A 22,123-nucleotide genomic window follows, 5' to 3' on the forward strand; every position below is an offset into this window, starting at 1 on the left:
TACTTCTAGAAGATAAAACATAAGCAAATTAAAATGACCAGTTAGCTCCTAGAGATGTGCTGGATGGCCTGGGAATGAGGGGGGAGAAGGCAGAAAATTTTTAAATTATTTCAGGAACTTTTTTTTTTTTTTTTTTTTTTTAAATAGAGACAGAGTCTCACTTTGTTGCTCAGCCTGTAGCCTCAAACTCCTGGGTGCAAGCAATCCTCTTGCCCTAGCCTCCTGAATAGCTAGGACTATAGGTGCACGCCACCATGCTCAGCTAATTTTTAATTTTTTTTGTAAAATTTTTTAAAAAAAAATTTTGTACAAAATTTTTTTGTAAAATTTTTTAAAACTTTTTTGATATGCTGCCCAGGCAGGTCTTGAACTCCTGGCCTCAAGTGATCCTCCTGTCTTGGCCTCCCAAGGTGCTAGGATTAAAGGTGTGAGCCACTGTGCCTAGCCTTGAGGAATATATTTTATAAAAGAAAAACTTTGGGTAATGAATAAAATATTTAAGACCAGATATTATTACCTGGCTTCTACTCTGATAATTATGTTAATAAACTATCTGATTGCTATGTTATTTATATATAAACTTTATATAAAACTTAAATTGTTCAAATTATTTATCACAAAGCTTGGCCAATCCAATGAACATGATCTGGGATTTTATTTTACCCTACTTAGAAGCTAAAGCGTTAGTCTGTTACTGTTTTATTGGTGTTGGCAGAAGATAAGAGATTCCTGGGTCAGAGACAAAGTACTTAATTTACTTAAGGCACAGCAAGCAGCATGAAATCAGTGTGTGTGTTGCTTCCTCTTACCAGGAAGGACATGCAGAGGCCCAGGTGGATGCTGTACATGCAGTAGGTTTCTCTTACAGCTGAAGAGCCCTGAGTTTGGGGAACCCACTATTTAATAGCAAGTAGTAAGCATGCGTGTCCTCTGTCTCAGAGGGAGACGTTACTATACCCTTCAAGATTGTTTGCTGCAAACACAACTCTCTAAAGAGTGATTAAGGCCTTGCCTTAGCTTCCCAGCAAGATGTGCAGGAGCATGACAGAGCCATGGAGACTGTATCTACCAACACTTTTTTTGTGTACTTTTTACTAATTGAAAGATGTGTTTACAGAATTCCAATTTCAATTTCTTTTCAAATTGGAATGGATACATTTATTATTGAAAAGCTCCTCTTGAGTTTTTATTGGGACACATACTTTGAGCATTTAGCTATGTTACTTTGACTTTTTGAAGGAGTGCCAACGTTTTCTAAGATTATTTCCTGTTTACTGAGGACTCTGAAAACAAAATATAAAGTTTGAAAAGAACTGTATTTATATGCCTCATTCTGTATTTGCTTGAAGTTTGAAGAGCTGGAAAAGAACACCAGGATACAGAGGACCCTAACTGGCTGTGGGGCAAGTTCTTGTGTTTTGGCCAGAATTTTCTTATCTCTGTAATGATGGAGTTAAGCTGATTCATTAAGGGACCTTCCAGTTCTTTAAACAAAACCAGCCACCATCTCACGCCTGTAATCCTGAGTATGGAAATGGGTTACATTAGAGCCAAATGCAATTCACATGAAAACAGCTTTACTTCTAGTGTATTTTGGATTAGTGTGAATGTGGTGTCTTTTTCTGACACCACTTCTATTAATATCAAGTCACTTCTGACACTAACTCCCACCCCACAGCTTAAGCTCTCAGTCCATGAGACTGCCCTCACTTTAGGCACCAGCTGCAAATGGGGTGCCTAAGCCACCCACACTTCTACCCAGTTGACTATAAATTTGGGGGTTCCTTGACCCTCCTCAGGTTTGATAATGGGCTAGAACAACTTACAGAACTTAGGGAAACTTTACTTACTTATACCTTTATTATAAAAGGTTCAATTCAGGAACAGAAAAATGGAAGAGGAGACCCACAGGGCATGCTGTAGAATAGGGAGCACTTCATGTGTCACCCTCCCAGCACCCGGATATGTTCACCAACCTGGAAGCTCTCCAAATCTCCTCGTTCCAAGAGTTCTCATAGAGCTCAGTCTCCAGACTTCCTTGCCTTCCCTGGAGGTTGGTGGATGGGGCTAAAGTTACCTCCCTCTAATCACTTGGTCTTTCTGGTGACCAGTCCCATCCTGAGGCTATTTAACCCCAACCCCCAGTCACTTTATTAGTGTAAATTCAGGTGTGATTTTGTTATGAATAACAAAAGACACTTATGCCACTCAGGAAATTGCTAGGGTTTTAGGAGCTCTGTGCTAGGAACTGGAGACAAAGACCAAATACTTATTATTGCTACAGTGTATTACCAAAAATTTGACTTGCCTTTTATTCACATCATTTACTATTAATACTAGAAATAGTTTTATAAGGGATATAATCTGATTTTGAGAATATACATTTTTTTTTTTGTAAAACACATTAGCAAAAATAATCTCCCAAGTTTTTCATATGCTGTGTGGGCCTTGGGCCTAAAATGAACCATGGGACATGGGAAAATAAGGCTTCTGTAGCTGGGTGCCACCTCTTCTTTCACACTAATCTTTTTCCCAGAGATTGTCTAGTGGAGTTTAGTTGGCAGCTAGCCAGTGATAATGATACTAAAGAGTGATTCCATCGCCTCTTTAATCTATAGCTCATAGACTTCACAAAATTTCAGGGGCTTTATCTTTGATATTCTCAAAGAGTCTCAAAGGGTAATTGGATTCCCAAAGTGTTAAGAACCTGTAAGATATGGATATTGGTGTGGCTATCTGGTGGAGGTATACACTGAGAAGGAAGGTAGAAGATACACCTTATTTCACAATTTTATTTCCTGTGATTGAGGTTATCATTGTTATTTTTAGAGATGAGATCTCGCTCTGCTGCCCAGGCTCGAAGGCAGTAGTGTAGTCATATAGGACCGTAACCTCAGACTTCTGGGCTGAAGTGATCCTCCTGCTTCAGCCTCCCAAAGTCCTGGGATTACAGGTGTGAGCCACCTAGGTGGCGGGCAGAATTATTTTTATGCTGTAAATTGATCCACCCCAATTCTAAGTTGTGGTGCAAATGAACTACTTGTGAAATAAATTGTATCTTCTGCTTCCCTGTCCCACTATTAAAGAGGGATAGTTTTTAGTTATTGGTGCAATATAACTTTTCTAGCCACTCTGAATAGCAAAATGGCAATTATTATTATGTAGCCTCTTTCTTGCCATGGTGACTTGACATTCTTTCAACAGGAAGTTAACATAGGATATATGAACATGTCTGGCCTAATTTCCTCCATGTTGTTTTGAAGCTGGCATTATATACATGCTGCAAAACAGAAGTCTCCCCTGGTAACTCCATTTCCATTACCCCAATCTGTGGGTTATGTGGTAACATTTTAATACATGTGTCAAAGGACAAAATTACAACAAATTTGAAGATCTCAATTGGCTTTACTGCTATTCTAGAATCTGGCAACACTTCGTTCTGTAAAACGGTATTCTGATGAACTGAGCGGAAGTGGTGGGCTTCATAGACTGGTAAGAGCTAGAGAAAGTAGAAGCAAAGAATAGAGTATATTGGTTGTTTCAAAGCTACTTTTCTTCTAAGGTGGGAATTGGAAGAACAATAGGAAAATAATTGATCAGTTAACATCAGGTAACTTCAGGCTGCTTTTTTTGTGTCAGGATTAAAGTAGAGTGAACTTTATTATCATGCCAATTTAAGATTGAAATTGGCTTGTTTGGGAAGTTGGGGTCATCTCTCTTTCCTGATTTCTCAGAAGGAACTTTAGCATGGGTGACTCTAGTTTGATTTTTAATCTTGTCTTTTGGGACCTAGTGCAGGAGCTTAGTCCAAAACAATGGCCTCTTACAGTTTTTGTTTTGTTTTTTTTTTGGGGACAGAGTCTTGCTCTATCGCTTGGACTGTCGTGCCATGGTGTCAGTCTAGCTCACAGCAACCTCAATCTCCTGGGCTCAAGCAATCCTCCTGCCTCAGCCTCCTGAGTAGCTGGGACTGCAGGCACACTACCACGCCTGTCTAATTTTTTCTATTTTTAGTAGAGATAGGGTCTCACTTTTGCTCAGGCTGGTCTTGAACTCGTGAGCTCAAGCAGTCTACCCGCCTCAGCCTCCCAGGGTGCTAGGATTACAGGTGTGAGCCATGGTGCCCTGCCTCCTCTTATAGTTTTTATTTGAAACATGAAATGGTTATTAACATATGCCATATGCTTTGTAGAATAGTCTTAGTTAAGTTGGAACTTTTCACTCTAAAATGACCACCTTTGTAATGGTAGCTCTAAGTTTGACATCTATGGTAAGAACAGTGAGTACATTTGTCCCCTTGGTATCTCCAGAGGGATTGGTTCTAAGACTCCTCCATGTACCAAAATCCTGGGATGCTCAAGTTCTTTATAGCAAATGGCATAGTACAGTTGACCCTCTATATCTGTGGGTTCTACATTTGTGGATGCAGTGGGCTCACTGTACCATAATTATTTTGGAAATAAAAAAATTTTATGTGTTTCTCAGTGGTTAGAAATTGTCACTATTTTAAAACTCCTTATATTGACTTCAAGATGCCTTTACTCATTCAAGACTAATAGTTCACATTTACTGAGCATTTTCTATATGCTGGGCACTGTTAAGTTCTTTACAGGTATTATCTTTTTTTTTTTTTTTTGAGACAGAATCTCACTCTCTTGCCTAGGTTAGAGTGCCATGGCATCAGCCTAGCTCACAGCAACCTCAAACTCCTGGGCTCAAGCAATCCTCCTGCCTCAGCCTCCCTGGTAGCTGGGACTACAGGCATGCACCACCGTGCCTGGCTAATTTTTTCTATTTTTAGTTGTTTGGCTAATTTCTTTTTATTTATAGTACAGACAGGGTCTCGCTCTTGCTCAGGCTAGTCTCAAACTCCTGAGCTCAAGCAATCCTCCCGCCTCGGCCTCCCAGAGTGCTAGGATTACAGGAGTGAGCCACTGCGCCGGCCTACATGTATTATATTATTCAATCAATTTATCTGATGGGGAAGATACTACTATCTTCATTTTTAGAGAAGGGAAAACTGAGCCACAGAAACGTTAAATATCTTGCCCAATGTCACATAGCTAGAGTATGGTAGAGCCAGTCTGATTCCAGAACCCAGGCTTTTAACAGGGGGACGACCCACAGCCAGTTTCCAACAAATTGCTGAGTTGCTAGGTTGGGAAGCCTAGGAAGTGGAAGATTTGTGGGTAAATAGAAAGGGGAAAAGCAAACTATCTTATTCTCTGTTATTGGCTTCCTTCTCCCAATAAAATTCAGTAATTATTTGCAGAGTGAAGAAATAGGAAGTGAACTGAACTCCTATTTTTTGCTTTCTCTTCTTTATTTCTGCCACCTTTGCATTGCTGGCAGTTCTAATGGATATATACTTTCCACTCTATTAGCAGTGATCATGTTTGTTTTTATTAATGTCACTTCTCAGGAGAAGGAAGTATAGTGTAATACTTAAGAATGGGGACTTGAGAATCAGACTGCTTGGGTTTAGATTCTAGTTCTGCTGCTTAGTGCCTGAGTAACCTCAACCAAGTTACTTAACTTCACTGAGCCTCACTTTTCTTACCTGTAAAATAGAGGTAATATACTACATACTTCATGGGGTTTTTGGGAGGATGAAATGTGTGAATATGTGTAATGTGTTTAGAACAGTACATGGCGCATAGTAAATGCTATTATAAGTGTTGCTGCTATTGCTATTATTATTTGAGAGCACTTTTAGGTTGAACCAATAATTGATTTAGTTTAGGGATCAGGATCTTTAAACCTTTAATGCTGTATTAGTATGGATACTTCTCTTGTGCATAGTAGGGAAAAGGGTAAGAAAAACGGGAGATGAAAGGAAGTTGAGAAAGAGAGAAAGAAAGATAATGCAGATAGTTTTGCTGGTTTTTTTTTTCTTTTTTCTGGAGACAGGGTCTCATTCTCAGGCTGGAGTGCAGTGGTGTGATCATAGCTCACTGCAGCCTTGAACTCCTGGGCTCAATTGAACCCCCCACCTCAGCCTCCAGAGTAGCTAGGACTACAGGCACCTGCCACTGCACCCGGCTAATTTTTATATTTTTTTTGTATAGACGAGGTCTTGCTATGTTGCCCAGGCTGATCTCGAACTCCTGGCCTCAAGTGATTCTCTTGCCTCCCCAGTTGCTGGAATAAGAGGCATGAGACACTGCACCTGGCCTAATGCAAATAGTTTTGATGAGGAATGGGAGAGCGTGTATTTCCTAGGGGTTACTCACCCCTAATGTAGTTTTATTTTCTTTTGTTATGTGATTTTTGCATCTGTTCAGCAGTTCACAACAGGCCAGTCTTTGTACTCAGTGCTAGAAGTACAGTGGTACATAAGATAATATAGCTTATCTATTACATACAGCGATGTTAGTAGACATTATAAATCTGTAGGATGAATTGTTGTGAAGAGTGCTATAGAAGCACATAGGCATGGCATCTGATACAGAGTTAGGTGGTTCTCTATTTTTATGTTTAATAAGGTGGCAGCTCTAGCCAACAAGAAATTCAGGATTATAATTGAAATAGGACTTTATCTTAAAATCTAGGTATATGTGGGGTGGCATTTCTTGAACAGTTTTTCTGAGAGAATGAAGAAGTATTTCATTGAATCTAAAATTGCATTTATGCCAATTTCATAGAAGATAAAATGTGGAGGAAAAATAGCTGATAATGATTGTAAGACACCCTCAATAAAGAAAGGGCCATTCTGACTTTAGAGATGTTTAATTGTGGAAAAAAAGTATCTCAATATTGATGAATCTCTGGTGCATTTGTAATTGACAGCTTCTTAGAATGGAGGACTACAGTAAAAGAAGCTAAAGTACATCTGTTTATGAGTCAATATAATTTAGAGTGATCTGACCTTTTCCTTATAAAAATGTAGGTTTTGGATGCTACATGCCATGAATATTGAATTAGTAACTAGGCAACCTGGTGCTAAAACAGCTGCTGAGACCAGAGATCACCCTGATCTTTGTTCAGTTGCTCATGTTGCTCATACATTATGAGGGGTTGTGGTGATGGTGCTACTGCTTGTTGGTTAGAGCCTGAGTAACTACAGTTCTAAGGCTGAGTAATGAACCATTCTTTAAAGCAGTGGCCTTTGTGTTGTGCTCTAGTTCACATACATGTGTTACATACACATGTGTGTGCAGAAACGGTTTCACAAAATAATATTTGGCAAACTACATGGGATTCTTTCTGATATAGCCTCTTCTCTTTCATTATAAAAAGAAATACGCTGCTCAGTACACCACTTTGCACTTTTTAAAAAATAACACTTAAGTCGTTGAAACAACCAGAGGTCAGAAACTTAAGAAATTGGCCTTTTTTTTTTTTTTTAAGACAGGGTGCAGTGCAGGCTAGAGTGCAGTTTGGCGTTATCGTAGCTCGCTGCAACCTCAAACTCCTGAGTTCAAGCAATCCTCCTGCCTCAGCCTCCTCAGTAACTGGGTCTACAGGTATACACCACCATGCCTGGCTAATTTTTAAAAAAATTTTTTGTAGAGATGGGGTCTTACTATTGCCCAGACTGGTCTCCAACTCTTGGCCTCAAATAGTCCTCCTGCCTTAGCCCCTTAAAGTGCTGGGATTACAGCTGTGAGCCACCGAGCCTGGCCAGAAATTGATTTTTATTGCTTATTGTGATTTTGAGCAAGTCAGTAATTCTCTTTAGGTTTTTTCAGCCATAATAATTGTACTAGTTCTGTTCTTGCTCTGAATGAATGAACCTGTTGCTAGCTGAGGGAAAAAATATGTATATAAATACACATAAACAAATATCTTCAATCTTTTTGCAGGTCACTATCAGATTTGAAATATTTAAAGTGGATATAAAACTATTTCAGCAATGCAGACAATTAAGTGTGTTGTTGTGGGCGATGGTGCTGTTGGTAAAACATGTCTCCTGATATCCTACACAACAAACAAATTTCCATCCGAATATGTACCAACTGTAAGTATAAAGGCTTCTCTCTGTTAGTGAAATGTATTATAATTTGATATCCTTTTGAAAACACTTTCTCTGTATGTACTGAAATTTTTCTGTTGTCTGCCTTTGTTTCCTATTTTTAAAGATCTTGACTTCTCATGGTTAAATTATATACACTTTAAAATTAAACAGCTGAAAAATCAGTGGAAAGTCAGAAGGGGTGACACAAGGGTTTGCAAGAAGTGCTGGGAGGCAAAACTCCAGTAGACAAGATTCTAAAGAGTGGTGGTCTCAGTTTGGAGAAGTATGCCCTACATCTTGGAATGAGGTGACTTTCTTTTTTGATATCTTGGCCAATGATTGATCAGTGCTTGGAGGTCTCCTGGGATGCTATTTGGGGTCTTGTAAGTTCAGAGAAAGCAGTACATGTCTCTGCTTACCTTGCGGAGCTATTCTTTTATTAGTAGTGGAGCTCCAAACTGGTGCTTAGGGGCAGAAAAGAGAAGACTTGTTTTATTATGAGAACACCAACAGAAAGAAACCTTTGGGGATCATCTCCCACAACTGCTTTTTTAAAATCAATTCCTCAGAAGGGTAGAGGGAAGATGAGAATAATAGATATTGAAGTGAGAGAGAGTTATTTAGAGTAACACTCATTTGTGAAAGAATGTGTTTGGGGATTTCGGGCTTGTCCCAAGTTACTTGACTAACCCAGTGGTATAATTGTTTTAAATATACTTGCCCATTCAGTATTGAGTACAGAGTTGGGGTTGGCCCGGCATGGTAGCTACCACCTCTGTTAAGTGAGCTATTTTAGGGGTTTTGAGGAACTTTTGTATGATTAATATGGGACTAGTAATCTTTGGAAGTTAAAAGGAAGAAAACATACCAGCACTTTGGGTTAATCTTCAGAGACGTGAGCATTACCAGGGAGGTGAATATGGGGTAAAGGCCTGGTAATTACATTCACTTGGAATTATAGTTTCTTGACGTCCTAGGGCAGGTCAAGTGATTGAGCTAGGCCAAGGATATAGGAATAAAGATGATGAAGTTTTTTGAAGGGGGAGAATTTGAAGGTATAGTATAATTATACAAAAATCACATTTTTTGAATTGGCCCATTTAAGGACAATATAAATGGAAGACGTTTTGAGGTCCAAGGGACTTAGAAAGGATTTCTAGAAATACATGGATCTTGTTTCAGAGTGACACTATTAGAATTTTTGTATTTCAGTCTCCATTAAAGATACTTACTTATAAACATGATTTCTGAGTCTGTTTTATGACTGATCATTTGGTGTTACATTTAAAGTGGGCTTGTGGGTGTTTTGTGTGTGTATGTGTGTGTGTGTGTGTGTGTGTATGTATGTAGATTTTTGGGGAAGAAAGGGATAGGATGGAGGGGGGAGAAGTAATGGTAGAACAAAAAAAAATTTTTTTTTTTTTGAGACAGAGTCTCACTGTGTTGCCTGGGCTAGAGTGCCGTGATGTCATCCTAGCTCACAGCAACCTCCAACTCCGGGGCTCAAGCAATCCTTCTGCCTCAGCCTCCTGAGTAGATGGGACTACAGGCATGCGCCACCATGCCCGGCTAATTTTTTCTACATATTTTTAGTTGTCCGATTAATTTCTTTCCATTTTTAGTAGAGACGGGGTCTCGCTCTTGCTCAGGCTGGCTTCGAACTCCTGAGCTCAAACAATCCGCCCACCTTGGCCTCCCAGAGAGCTAGGATTACAGGCGTGAACCACTGCGCCCGGCCTGAACAAAATTTTAAATGAGCCTATTTAAGACCATGGACCTATAAATGGACCATGAGGCACACATAATGTATTCGTGGTACTTGTTTAAATTATTACGGAAATGGGTTTGGTGTAAAGTGCATTTTTGTTCTCATCAGTGCACTGGGAGTTGCCATTTCTAGAATAACAGAAATACAGAGCTGGAAAGGATTATACATATATTATCCACCTCTCACAGATGAGGGAGTTCAGGCCCAATTTAGGGGAGAGACTTACACTCTAGTCAGAGTAGAATCTGGATTGGAAGCCAGCTTTTCTGATACTCAGTTCAGTCCTTACATACGAAAAACCCAGTAAAGGAGGGCTATTCTTGGGTTCTTTTTTAAAAGTGTGACTTAAGAAAATAGTCCATGTAGTTTGAGAACTTAGCCACATACATTCCATTTCTGTGTTCTTGTCATTCCATTTCTGTGTTCTTGTTGTCAAGAACTAACTTTCCTTTAACTACCATCTCCCTCGTGTCCTTGCTTCCACTCTTCTTTACATTTAAATAAGCTCCCACACAGCCCATTAAAACATGAATCAGAAAATTAGAGTCAGTTGCTAAAAGGTTTAAGCAGGGCTAGTCTTTTCCCAGTTGGAAAGCATTGCTTTCCTTTTTTTAAAAAAATTTTATTTATTTATCTTTTAATTAAACATTTTTTATTGTAAATTGACAAATTACAGTTGTATGGGAAAGCATTGCTTTTCGGATGTAAATTAATTCAAAAAGATCCATGGATTAGTGTTGGGTCTTTTCCCATTTAGCATCATTACCTCCCATTTTCACACATAACTTAGTACAACCAATATTAGGATATACTGTACTGATTTTGCTAAGAGTTTTATGGTCTATTTACAAATAAAACATCTAGTCAAGATATATTAGGTCTTGTGGTTTGTGCCCAGTAATGTGAATTTTATTCACGAAATTCCCAACAGATAATTATCTAGCCTTTTATTGGACACTTTCCTTGTACTTTGGGGGAAGCTTTATTTCTCTCAAAATTGGCTTCTTTGTAACAAGCCTCTTCCTGTCTGGCACCCTGCAAGGAAAAAAAAGATTGTCATGAATCTAGGAGATTTTAATTCTAGATTAAAAGGAAGTGGTTTATGAAGAAATAATTTCTTAGAAATCAGAGTGAACATTGAGGTGTCTCAAAAGTTTCAAACTTGAACAGGGATCACTTTGTGTAGCTAGAAGACCCTGCTCCTGTGATACCGCTAAACCTTCTATGGCTCTTTATCCAGGCCGCCCGGGTAGAGCAGACATCCCAGAACACAACCCCTGTCACTTTTCCCAAGAAGCACTTAGCTCACACAAGGGCTTAGTCGGCAAGATTGGTTATATAAGGAAGACAGATGGACTAAGGGAAGATTAAGTCTAATGAGGAAACACTGCCTTAGCTTGAGAGTTGTCCTATTTTTACCCTCCCCCTCTTCACTAACAGTGTCGTATTATTTTTGTTTGTAGGTTTTTGACAACTATGCAGTCACAGTTATGATTGGTGGAGAGCCATATACTCTTGGACTTTTCGATACTGCAGGTACTTAATGTCTTTTATAATGTTTTGATCTGTAACTGTAACATTTGCTGGTTGTTTGTCTTTTTTGGACATTTTGGGAAACTAGCATATTAGCAAACCACTGCCTTTTGTCAATAGTTAGCAGGATTGAATGTAATGATGGTTGTTGCTTGACCATGGTGCAATCCCCGACGTGGGATTGCAGATGGGAGTAAGTGCCCCGGGTGGATGTTGTGGTGGAAGATGAAGTAGAAGGAGAGCAGAGTTTGTCAGAGAAGCTCTGAATTGAACCAGAATCGTGATGTGCCCTGTGCACCTTGCAGAGAATTAGTGACTAGGTTAGTAGTTGGGGAGAGACTTAAGAGAAGGAATTCATAGGAAACATGTCTACTGATTATCTTCCTTCACTCCTGTCCCCCTAACCTCTATGAGAGCCCATAGTTTCCTAAATATGTCCAAGGTTGTAGGTTTATCAACCACGTACTGTATTTATTATTGTCACTCTCTGAAATTTGAAGCCTTATTTAGTATTATGCATCTATGTAATACATGCTTGGATAGCTTCTTATAATAGGTGGCTTGTTATTTTATGGTACAACTGAAAATATTTTGAGAGTAAACCAGTATCTAGCTCACAGTATATTGACGTTTGTTGGCAACTATCCAAATTTTAAGAACAAATTACTTTCTTCCTTAAATGTACCTAATTCCTCAGTGTTATTTCTTACTCGTTTTTAACAGTGGCTGCACATCTTATTAATAATTTCTGACTTCTCTCTATGTAGTCTCTTATTATCAGCCAATTAGCCAAAGGAAAATCTCGGAAAGATACCCTTTAGATCCTTAGAATGTAGGAATTCTAAACTTTTTACGAGTTACTCTGTCACTGTCTGCCAGCTAACATATTGCTGTCATCGAGTGTATTATACTGCCCACTTTGAGGAACTATCTGGATTTAAGAGTGAGGGTGAAATGGAGAAACTATAGTAAACAGTTAAGCAGAGAAAATTTTAATGAGTTAAAAATTATAAGAGTAATGGTATGTATATTGGAAGAAACTTGGAAAATAGAGAAAATAAAATAATGACCTGTAATCTCATGATAAGTAAGGGATTTTTACCCCTGTGTTCATTTATGCCTTTGGAGGCAGTCTGCATGCAGAAAAAAGACAATTTATGTCCACTCATTGAAAGTTAATTTTATTTTCAAATTTCAAAGCTTTTATTTTTTGTAAGCCTTTACATTTTATTTTTTGGTTAGTACTTTTTAAAGTTTTATTGATATATAATACAGTTCACTCATTTTAAGTGTTTAATTTGATGAATTTTGCTGACCCTCCACCATAATCAAGACATGTAACATTTTGATCACCCTAAAAAGTTTCCTTGTGCTCTTTTGCAGTCAGTCCCCCACCTTGACCCAGTTGCAGGCAACCACAGATTTCTTTTCTAGGTTTCCACAGTTTTGCTTTTCTAGGATTTCATGTAAATGGAATAGACAATGTGTAGTCTTTTGTGTTTGACTGCTTTCACTTAGCATAATGTTTGTGAGAGTCTTCCCTGTTGTGTGTATCGGTTCTTGTTTTTTTTTTTTTTTCCTCCCTTCTTTCTGTAGGCTCCTATAATAGCAGCAGCATGGTACTTGTTTCTTTTCATTGCTGGGTAGTATTGCATTCTATCAATATAACACAATTTGTATATCCATTTACCAGTTGATGGATATTTGGGTTCCAGTTTTAAGCTGTTATGAATACTGGTGCTATCAATTGCTTCCATGTTTTAGCTATAGTGAATAATGCTGCTATGAACATGGATGTACAAATATCTCTTTGAGATGCTGCTTTCAATTCTTTTGGAGTATAGACACTCAGAAGTGGAATTGCTAGATTATGTGGTAATTCTATTTGTAATATTTTGAGGACTTCCGATATTGTTTTTCCACAGTGGTTATCCCATTTTGCATTCCCACCAACAGTGCATAACACTTCAGTGTCTCCACATTCTTCCCAATACTTATTGTCTGTCTGATTGTAGCCATCCTAATGACTGTGAAGTGATATCTCATTGTAGTTTAGACTTGGCATTTCCTAATGATTCGTGATGTTGAGCATCTTTTCATGTGCTTATTGGCCATTTGTATATCTTCCCTGGAGAAATGTTTATTCAAGTCCATTGCTCATTTTTGAACTGGGCTGTTTTTTGTTGTTGTTAAGTTTTAGGAGTTCTGTATAATATTAATCCCTTATCAATTATATGATTTGCAAATATTTTCTCCCATTTTGTGGGTTACCTTTTTACTCTGTTGATACCATCTTTTGATGTATAAAGTTTTAAAATTTTCATGATGTTCAATTTGTCTATTTTTTCTTTGGTTACAACCTGTGCCTTTGGTGTCATATCCAAAAAAATCATTGCCAAGTCCAATGCTATTAAGCTTTTGCCCTGTGTTTTCTGAGCGTTCTTAAGTCTCTTAGATGTATTTATTTGTTTTGAGTTAATTTTTTTTATATATGGTGTTAGCTAAGGTCCAATTTCATCTTTTGCATGTTGATATCCCATTTTATCAGCACCATTTATTGAAAGAGCCCTTTTATTACTGAATGGTCTTGGCACCCTTGTGAAAAATTATTGGACCGTGTATGTATGAGAGTTTATTTCTGGGTTCTTTTATTCCATTATCTTATATGTCTGTCTTATGCAAGTACCACACTGTTTTCATTACTGTAGCCTTGTATTAAGTTTTAAAATCAGGGAGTGTGAATCCTCCAGCTTTATTCTTTTTCAAGATTATTTTGGCTATTTGGGGTCCCTTGTTGGGATTTTGATAGGTATTGCATTGAATTTGAAGGTTGCTTTGGGTAGTACTAACATTTTAACAATATTAATTCTTCTAATCCATGAACATGGAATGTGGTTCCATTTATTTATGTCGTCTTTAATTTCTTTCAGCCGTATTTTCTAATTTTCATTGTGTAAGTCTTTTGCCTCTTTGGTTAAGTTAATTCTTAGTTATTTTATTCCTTTTCAGTATGTACTGATTTTTGCCAGTTTTTTTCCCTAGGCATTTTCAGTTTCAAATACTGGTTTCATACACATGCATTGAACAAACACGTGAACCTGCTTTAGTAGTCATGATGGGCAGTGGGTTTTGTCATCTGGGTTTCACTGAGATTTTTCTTTCCTTAGATGGTTTCAATGTGATTGTTTCTTTACCAGATCTGACTAGGATTGATTTTTAATCATTTCTGTAGCAGGAGTTTATTATTACAATATTGTTGGGTTACTAAGGACACAAAAATTGAACACTACAAACTGGTAGTAAAAGCAAATAATGTAATAGTGAGTTCATTACTGTTCTGAATGCTTGCCATGGTAGATAGAATTAGCCAAGTAAGAATATTGTCCACATATTATATTACAAGGCCATACATTTTATTGGATAAATAAATTGCTTTCTGGCTAATGACCAGTGTATTGTGACTTGTGACTTTACTGTTCTCTCAGAAGACACCAAGATTCAGTTGCTGAATTCATTCCCTGTGATTTTTTCCCTTAGGGCAAGAGGATTATGACAGATTACGACCGCTGAGTTATCCACAAACAGATGTATTTTTAGTCTGTTTTTCAGTGGTCTCTCCGTCCTCATTTGAAAATGTGAAAGAAAAGGTAAGTTGGTAAGATATTCTTGCCCTAAAAAAAGTCATCACAGAATTTCTGTTGACCAATTGTAAATAGCTTGAGATGCTTGTGGAGTAACAAAGGTGTATTTTAAAATACCTTTTCTTTAGTGGGTGCCTGAGATAACTCACCACTGTCCAAAGACTCCTTTCTTGCTTGTCGGGACCCAAATTGATCTCAGAGATGACCCCTCTACTATTGAGAAACTTGCCAAGAACAAACAGAAGCCTATTACTCCAGAGACTGCTGAAAAGCTGGCCCGTGACCTGAAGGCTGTCAAGTATGTGGAGTGTTCTGCACTCACACAGGTAAGGATGGTGTGAAACCCCATGTTTATTTAGGGTTGAGAAATTTCTTAGAGCATTAGGATACAGGGATTATTTCTGATAGTGGTTAGCAGTGCTCCATGCTGCCTAGGAAGAATATGAAACAGCTTCATGTTCATTCTTTTATTAGAGACCTCTGTGTTTATTGGCGAACATTATTAGTCTCTAAAGCTCTTGTGCTGATGAGCTCCCATGTTCTTCTGAATGATTTGTAGTGGTTAGGCTTGTGTTTTTAATAATAATAACAAAATATATCTCTTGCCAGTTGTGACAATTGATGCTGTACTGTTGCTTCGCTGTTTCTGGGGTAACTCAACTGGGACAGGGAATTAGTCATAATAATTGAGACTTTTATGTCAAAGAAGGCTGCCTTGGCTGTTTCTGCCACAGTTCTCAAGCATGCTTTATATCGCATTATAGAGCATGTTAATATTTCCCTCTATTCCTATGTTTTTGGAGGTATTTCTTCCTCATGTGGACCTCTCTTTCCTCCTGGCCGTTTTGGAGTGATTTAATTGGCACTCTTGTCGTTTGATGGGAAACTCAGATTCTTAGGACAAGGAGCAATGTTAGGAGTGAGAATTATAAATGACACACATTGTTTAATCTTCTCTGTCTTCACAATATTGCCGATTCCCTCCTTTGAGTACTGTTGTGGGGGCATTTATCATGTAGTTTTTCAGGTAATTGTTCATTTTTATTTATTTTTTAAACACTGTCAGACTTTTAATTATATGTATGCTAAGGTAAATAAATGGCACATATAATTATTACATATGTACTAGTTATTTAGTATATAGAACCTAGTGCATAATTTAGTAACCTGCAATTTAGTGCTTGGTTGGATATTTAAAGATTAAATTTTATACTTAACTAGGATATTCCACAGGATAACTTCAAGGCCTAATATCAGATGATTTAAACACATTCTCCTAAATCTAGTTTTTCTTGGCAGTTTAGTGCTATCGTAAAAGCAGGTATTTAAAAGTTCAGAAGAATTTACACCTTCTCACACGTAGCACTGATGAGATTTCAGAAAAATACCTGGTGCTTCTTTCTGTGTTTTGATACTATCTTCAGAAGAGTGTCTAGGTGTGTGTGTGTGTGTGTATGTGTATGTGTGTACTAGGGGAGGCAGGGAGGGATGTGTGTGAAATATTTGTGTCCAAGTTAGATGCTAATTCTGTGTGTATCTGTTACATACCCCTTTTCTCTACATATGGGCTGCTCTGGGGGAAAGGAGACAAATAGGCCATGTGGCCCCACTTTTAGGTCACTTGCTGAAGCTTTAGACAATTAATATGCTTTTAATATAATATTTTTACAGTGTGAGCAGGTATATATATTAAATCATTTTGCAGAGACTAGGAAGTTTAAAAGGTCTTAGTAGGTACGTTTTTCACCAGATTTTAAAGTTTGGAGAAATCAGAAGAGGAGAAGATAGAAAATGGGGTCTGTGGTTGTATTTGGAAGCTAGAACTTTTAGGACTCCAGATTCTGTTTGTTGGTTTTTCTAAAACTAAAGTCTTAATATAAGCAGATAGTGGATCAAACAAAGATGAGTTTTGTTTCATAGGGAATTTGTTGATCTTTGTCCACATTAAGCAAGGAAAGAGTTCCTTCTTGTTAAGGGATACACTCTAGTTTCTAATGGTCCTCCTCCTCTTTTTTTCCTTATAAAACATATTTCTCTCTCCATACTCCTTCCTTTTATATTTGACTACCAGAGTTTGTTCTTAGATGTGTAGAAAGAATTATAGAGGAACTTTAACTTTTGTATAGCATTTCTACTTTGAAAATGATGTAGGAAAAAAAAAACCTTTTAACCTCTTTGCTTCTTTTAAGTACATATTACTGTTTCTCATTTATTTTGTATCTAATGGAATGTGTGGGTACCATTGTTCTGGGATGCCATGGTTGGGGGTAGGGTGGGGGCAGGAGCACCTGGGGTGGTCTGGGGCTGGCATTTATCATTGGAGCTGTGTTCTGGGACTTTTAGGATATTTTTACTTGAAATTAAACCGAGCTAAAGAACATGTGAAACTACCTTGGGTGGTAAATTTGTGGCTTCAGATTTAGGTGAGTTTAGGTGAGTCTATAGACCTGGGCCCAAGGTACCACTACTACTGAGTCACACTGTCACGTTGGAGTTTCTGGCTGAGGTGTAAGTGTATTTCTGTGTCTTAATCCCTGTAGATCTGAGAATATTCTTTGTTTTCACTCCATGCTTTATGCTCTGATATCCATGCACACATCTGAAAGCACTGGACTGCTTGCTAAAACTCATTCTAGGAACCCATTCTTTGTTTTCTTATGACTTGGGTGGTGGTTACTTGCTCTAGTAATATTGCTGAATAACTGAAGTGTATGCTGTTTCTAGAGTCCCTTCTTTAAACTCCTTGTAGTTGGTACTGTTGCACAATTAACAATCTTTTTAAATGTCTGACCCTTTTTCTGGGATGCTGATTTACTTGAAATTCTGATTAATCCTATCCAGATTATGTCATTGAACCTAGAAACATGTAGCATGCCTGTTAGTCTGCTATTTGTGTCCTTCAGTTATTCAGGGGCTGAATTCACATAAGCTTGAAATTATAATAAATTTATTTCCAAAATGCATATGCCATTCTTTTTTTTTTTTTTTTTGAGACAGAGTCTCACTCTCTTGCCTGGGCTAGAGTGCCGTGGCGTCAGCCTAGCTCACAGCAACCTCAAACTCCAGGGCTCAAGTGATCCTCCTGCCTCAGCCTCCCAGGTAGCTGGGACTACAGGCACGCGCCACCATGCCCGGCTAATTTTTTTTCTATTTTTAGTTGTTTGGCCAATTTCTTTCTATTTTTAGTAGAGACGGGGTCTCGCTCTTGCTCAGGCTGGTCTCGAACTCCTGAGCTCAAACGATCCGCCCGCCTCAGCCTCCCAGAGTGCTAGGATTACAGGCATGAGCCACCGTGCCCGGCCTGCCATTCTTATCAGTAGTAATATTGGGGGATTCTACAAGGCTTCTGTCTTGTGATTGTATATTCATTTTTCCTCTCCTGGCATCATTCACTTTTTTTTTTTCTTTGACAAGAGTCTCAGTCTGTTGCCCAGGTAGAGTGCAGTGGTGTCGTTATAGCTCACTGCAACCTCAAACTCCTGGGCTCAAGCGATCCTCCTGCCTCAGCCTCCTGAGTATCTGGGACTACAGATGTGTGCCACTGCACCCAGCTAATTTTTTCTATATTTAGTAGAGACAAGGTCTCACTCTTGATCAAGCTGGTCTTGAACTTCTGAGTGCAAGCAATCCTCCTGCCTGGGCCTCCCAGAGTGCTAGGGTTACAGGCATGAGCCATAGTGCCTGGCCAATTATGGCCCATTATTTTCATTAAAATGTTGTAATATTAGATTTCAATGTGTCATTATTTTAGAAGTGAACATACCGGATTTTCATAAAAATTGCTTTCTTGCACAGGTAACCTTTCCTGAGGTGAAATTTCTGTTCAGTGATCTATTCTCTTAATGTGTTTAAGATCTAGCATTTTGGCATTTTATTTTTCTTAAGGCACATTGCTTCTGTGAATTCAGCTCATTTAATCCGGACTGCTGTTGTATCTGCTAGTCTTTCTAATCCTCTAACCTGGCTGCTGTTCTCTCTCCTCCCCTCTGTCTTGTAGAGAGGTCTGAAGAATGTGTTTGATGAGGCTATCCTAGCTGCCCTCGAGCCTCCGGAAACTCAACCCAAAAGGAAGTGCTGTATATTCTAAACTGTTTTCTCCTTCCCTTCTTTGCTGCTGCTTCCTGTCCCACTACTGTAGAAAGATCGTTTAAAAACAAAGGAATAAAACCATCCTGTTCGAAAGCCTCTGCGTCTTTTTACTCACCACCTTAGAGCAACCTCTGTATTAGTTTTTGATCAAGAATGCAATATCTTATAGAATATTTTTTGTGATCAGTAGTCAAGTTGGACCTGTTTAACTTTCTGCTGCTTGAGTTGACTGATGCTCAGAGCTTTTTGGTTTGGATTAATATTGCAAAAGGGAACTTGGTCTGGCATTAAGAATGTCCCCTTGGAGAAAATAAGAAGAGTTTTAACATTTCTAGATCTTAGTTCTAGATGGAGAAAGTAATACAAACATCATTTTACTCTTACGATCAATTGTTAATTGTAATTGCATGATAAACTTTATGGAAAAGGGGTGACCCGCTAGTAGAGTGTAATGGGGAAGGGAGGATTCTTTTCTGGTTTTCCTTGTGCAGTGAAACTTTGTGTTGCTATTGCTTTGGCTGTTTGTGCTATAGTGGAGTATTTGTCAGTCTGGGGTGGGGAAGATATTGATGTATCTGCTACTGCTTTATGAGTTCATTTGTTACATTATCTTTTAAGAATAGCTTCCATTTTAACAGTTGACTTAAGGATTGTTAATGTTGAGATGTAAAGCTGCCACCTTTATATTTTCCTGCTTCTGATTTTATTGTTGTGAGGGAAACATACAATTGTGGTTACCTTCAAATTTTGAAATTAAAAATATACAATTGTTTGTATAAATGCCTGATGAAGCTTTTATTCTTGTTGCACTGACTGGCTCTAATTTTACTTATGTATCAGGTACTCACATTTTTGCTCCCTTGAATCCCCTCAGCTCTAATTGGGGTAAAGGGAGTTCAAAGTGACTATCTTTGCCGCTACCATAATCGTGCTCTCTCTCTTTGCCTGTGCCTTCCATAGAATAAGGATGCTACTGACCCATGCCCGTCCTCTCAGTCCTGTTTCATATCCAGCTGTTTCATTTGAATGCAGAGCTGCTTCCCTTCTTTTTATGTAAAATGTTTCAGCAGCACATTACAAAACTCATATTGAATGAGCAAATGACACATGTGCTTGTTTGCTTCTTGTGACATACATTGGTCTGCACAAAGCCTTCTAAAAGGACCACTGTCTCACTCATGAATATCTGCTGCTCTGCTCCTGAATTGCTGAATCCTTCCAGTGCCCTGGACAAAACTTGGTGAAATGAGATTATTGTGTTGAGATTCAGGGATGTTTTTAATGTTTCTTTCTTTGCCACCTCTTGGGGGTTTGAATGTTTTAAATTTGAACTCCAACTTTATTATACTGAAAATCAGACTGCCCGTTTTTTCTTTCTACCCCTTTTCAGAAAGGCCTAAAGAATGTATTTGACGAAGCAATATTGGCTGCCTTGGAGCCTCCAGAACCGAAGAAGAGCCGCAGGTGTGTGCTGCTATGAACATCTCTCCAGAGCCCTTTCTGCACAGCTGGTGTCGGCATCATACTAAAAGCAATGTTTTAAATCAAACTAAAGATTAAAAATTAAAATTCGTTTTTGCAATAATGACAAATGCCCTGCACCTACCCACATGCACTCGTGTGAGACGAGGCCCATAGGTATGGCCCCCCTTTCCCCTCCCAATACTAGTTAATTTTGAGTAATTGTGTATTGTCAGAAAAGTGATCAGTACTAGTTATTGTTTTGTTGTTTCAAAAAAAAAAAAAACAAAAAACTTTTTTTTTTTAAAGCAAGGCATGCTTGTGATGACTCTGTAACAGACTAATTCGAATTGTTGAAGCTGCTCCCTGGTTCCACTCTGGAGAGTAATCTGGGACATCTTAGTGTTTTGTTTTGTTTTGTTTTTTTTTTTCCTCTGTTTTTGGGGGGAGTGTGTGTGGGATTTGTTTTTAGTCTTGTTTTTTAAATTCATTAACCAGTGGACAGCCCTTAGGGGAGGAGGATGGATTGATTCCACATTCCACTTCCTAGCTCTAGTTTAGAAAACATGTTCCCCATCTGGTGCTCTTAGAAAGGAGTATAGTAAATGCCTCATTTAATAACATACTCCTTTTTGAAAGTTGCCTTTTCTCTCCACCCTTGAGTAGATCCAGTATTTGATGAAACTCATGAAAGTGGGTGGAACCTGTCTTGCCCCTCCTCTTTTCTAGGATGTACTATATATGTGACTGTGACTTTCAAGGAAATTTGTTTGCCATTTGCTGATTTTTTTGGAAGTTAATTTCTAACTTCTTTCACTGATAAATGAAGAAAAGTATTGCACCTTTGAAATACACCAAATGGATTGAGTTCTTAATTAAAAAAATTTTTTTCCCTGTCAGTCATTGTCTTATATGCCTAGCATAGATTTACAACTTGATAGTATATGACATGGTGTTCCTAGAACGCAGCTGAAGACCTGTTATGTAGAGGAGATATGAGAGGTGGTGCTAGAAGACAGACGTCTATGGAATGATTCACATCCTCTCACGTCGTGAGGGTGGAAGCCTGCTTCATGAAGAAGCTGGGGGTGGGGTGGGGGTGGGGAGAACACTTAACAACATGGGGACCAGTCAGGGGACTCCCCTTATTTCTGTTTTGCATATGAGGAACCCTAGAGCAGCCAGATGAGGCTCCTCTAGTTTAGTAAAATCATGGAAAGAGTCTTATGAAGACTCTTCATAAGTGTTAATAGGGATTTTATCAGCTTATTTTGGTTGCAGTTTCCAATTTTTAAAAATGTTTAGGTAATCTTTTCCACCTTCCCAAAGTCCTAATTCTTGTAGATTCATTAGTGTTGAACCAATGCTTTCTCATGTCTCAATTCTTTGTATATGCATTCTTTTCAGATGTATTAAACAAACAAAAACCCTTCACGAGCCAGCCTGAGGGTTGTTATTTTCCCTCCGCCTCTTACTTTTCATTTAGGAGTATTTAGGAGTGGGAACCTGACTTTTGATGGCACCAATTTCTAATGCATTTTGGGATAACATTTTTAAAGCTTTATTATTTTTATTTTATTTCTTTTCTGGCATTCAGTTTGAAATAATGTTTTTTCCTCCATAAGTTCAGATTTGTGCCTTTTCTCCTAAGTTTGGCAGACAGCAGAAACTTCC

The 22,123-nt window shown here is 38.3% G+C and overlaps 1 protein-coding gene across 2 annotated transcripts in view; it reads left to right on the top strand.

The window, feature by feature from the left end:
• CDC42 (cell division cycle 42) overlaps positions 1–21,884 on the top strand; it is a 43,727-nt gene extending 21,843 nt beyond the window's left edge. Inside the window, exons 2-6 of one of the 2 annotated variants that reach the window (XM_012650915.1) lie at positions 7,806–7,960; positions 11,189–11,261; positions 14,796–14,905; positions 15,028–15,225; positions 20,379–21,884. In XM_012650915.1, the coding sequence (XP_012506369.1) occupies positions 7,856–7,960; positions 11,189–11,261; positions 14,796–14,905; positions 15,028–15,225; positions 20,379–20,468 (576 nt within the window). In that variant the 5' untranslated portion in view covers positions 7,806–7,855 and the 3' untranslated portion in view covers positions 20,469–21,884. Of the gene's footprint in view, positions 1–7,805; positions 7,961–11,188; positions 11,262–14,795; positions 14,906–15,027; positions 15,226–18,896; positions 19,765–20,378 lie in introns of those variants that run through there. The other variant, XM_012650916.1, reaches the window with a different exon arrangement.
• The last annotated feature ends 239 nt before the right edge of the window (positions 21,885–22,123 follow it).

Source organism: Propithecus coquereli, unplaced genomic scaffold, assembly GCF_000956105.1.
Source record: "Propithecus coquereli isolate 6110/MARCELLA unplaced genomic scaffold, Pcoq_1.0 Scaffold341, whole genome shotgun sequence".
Lineage (NCBI taxonomy): Eukaryota > Metazoa > Chordata > Mammalia > Primates > Indriidae > Propithecus > Propithecus coquereli.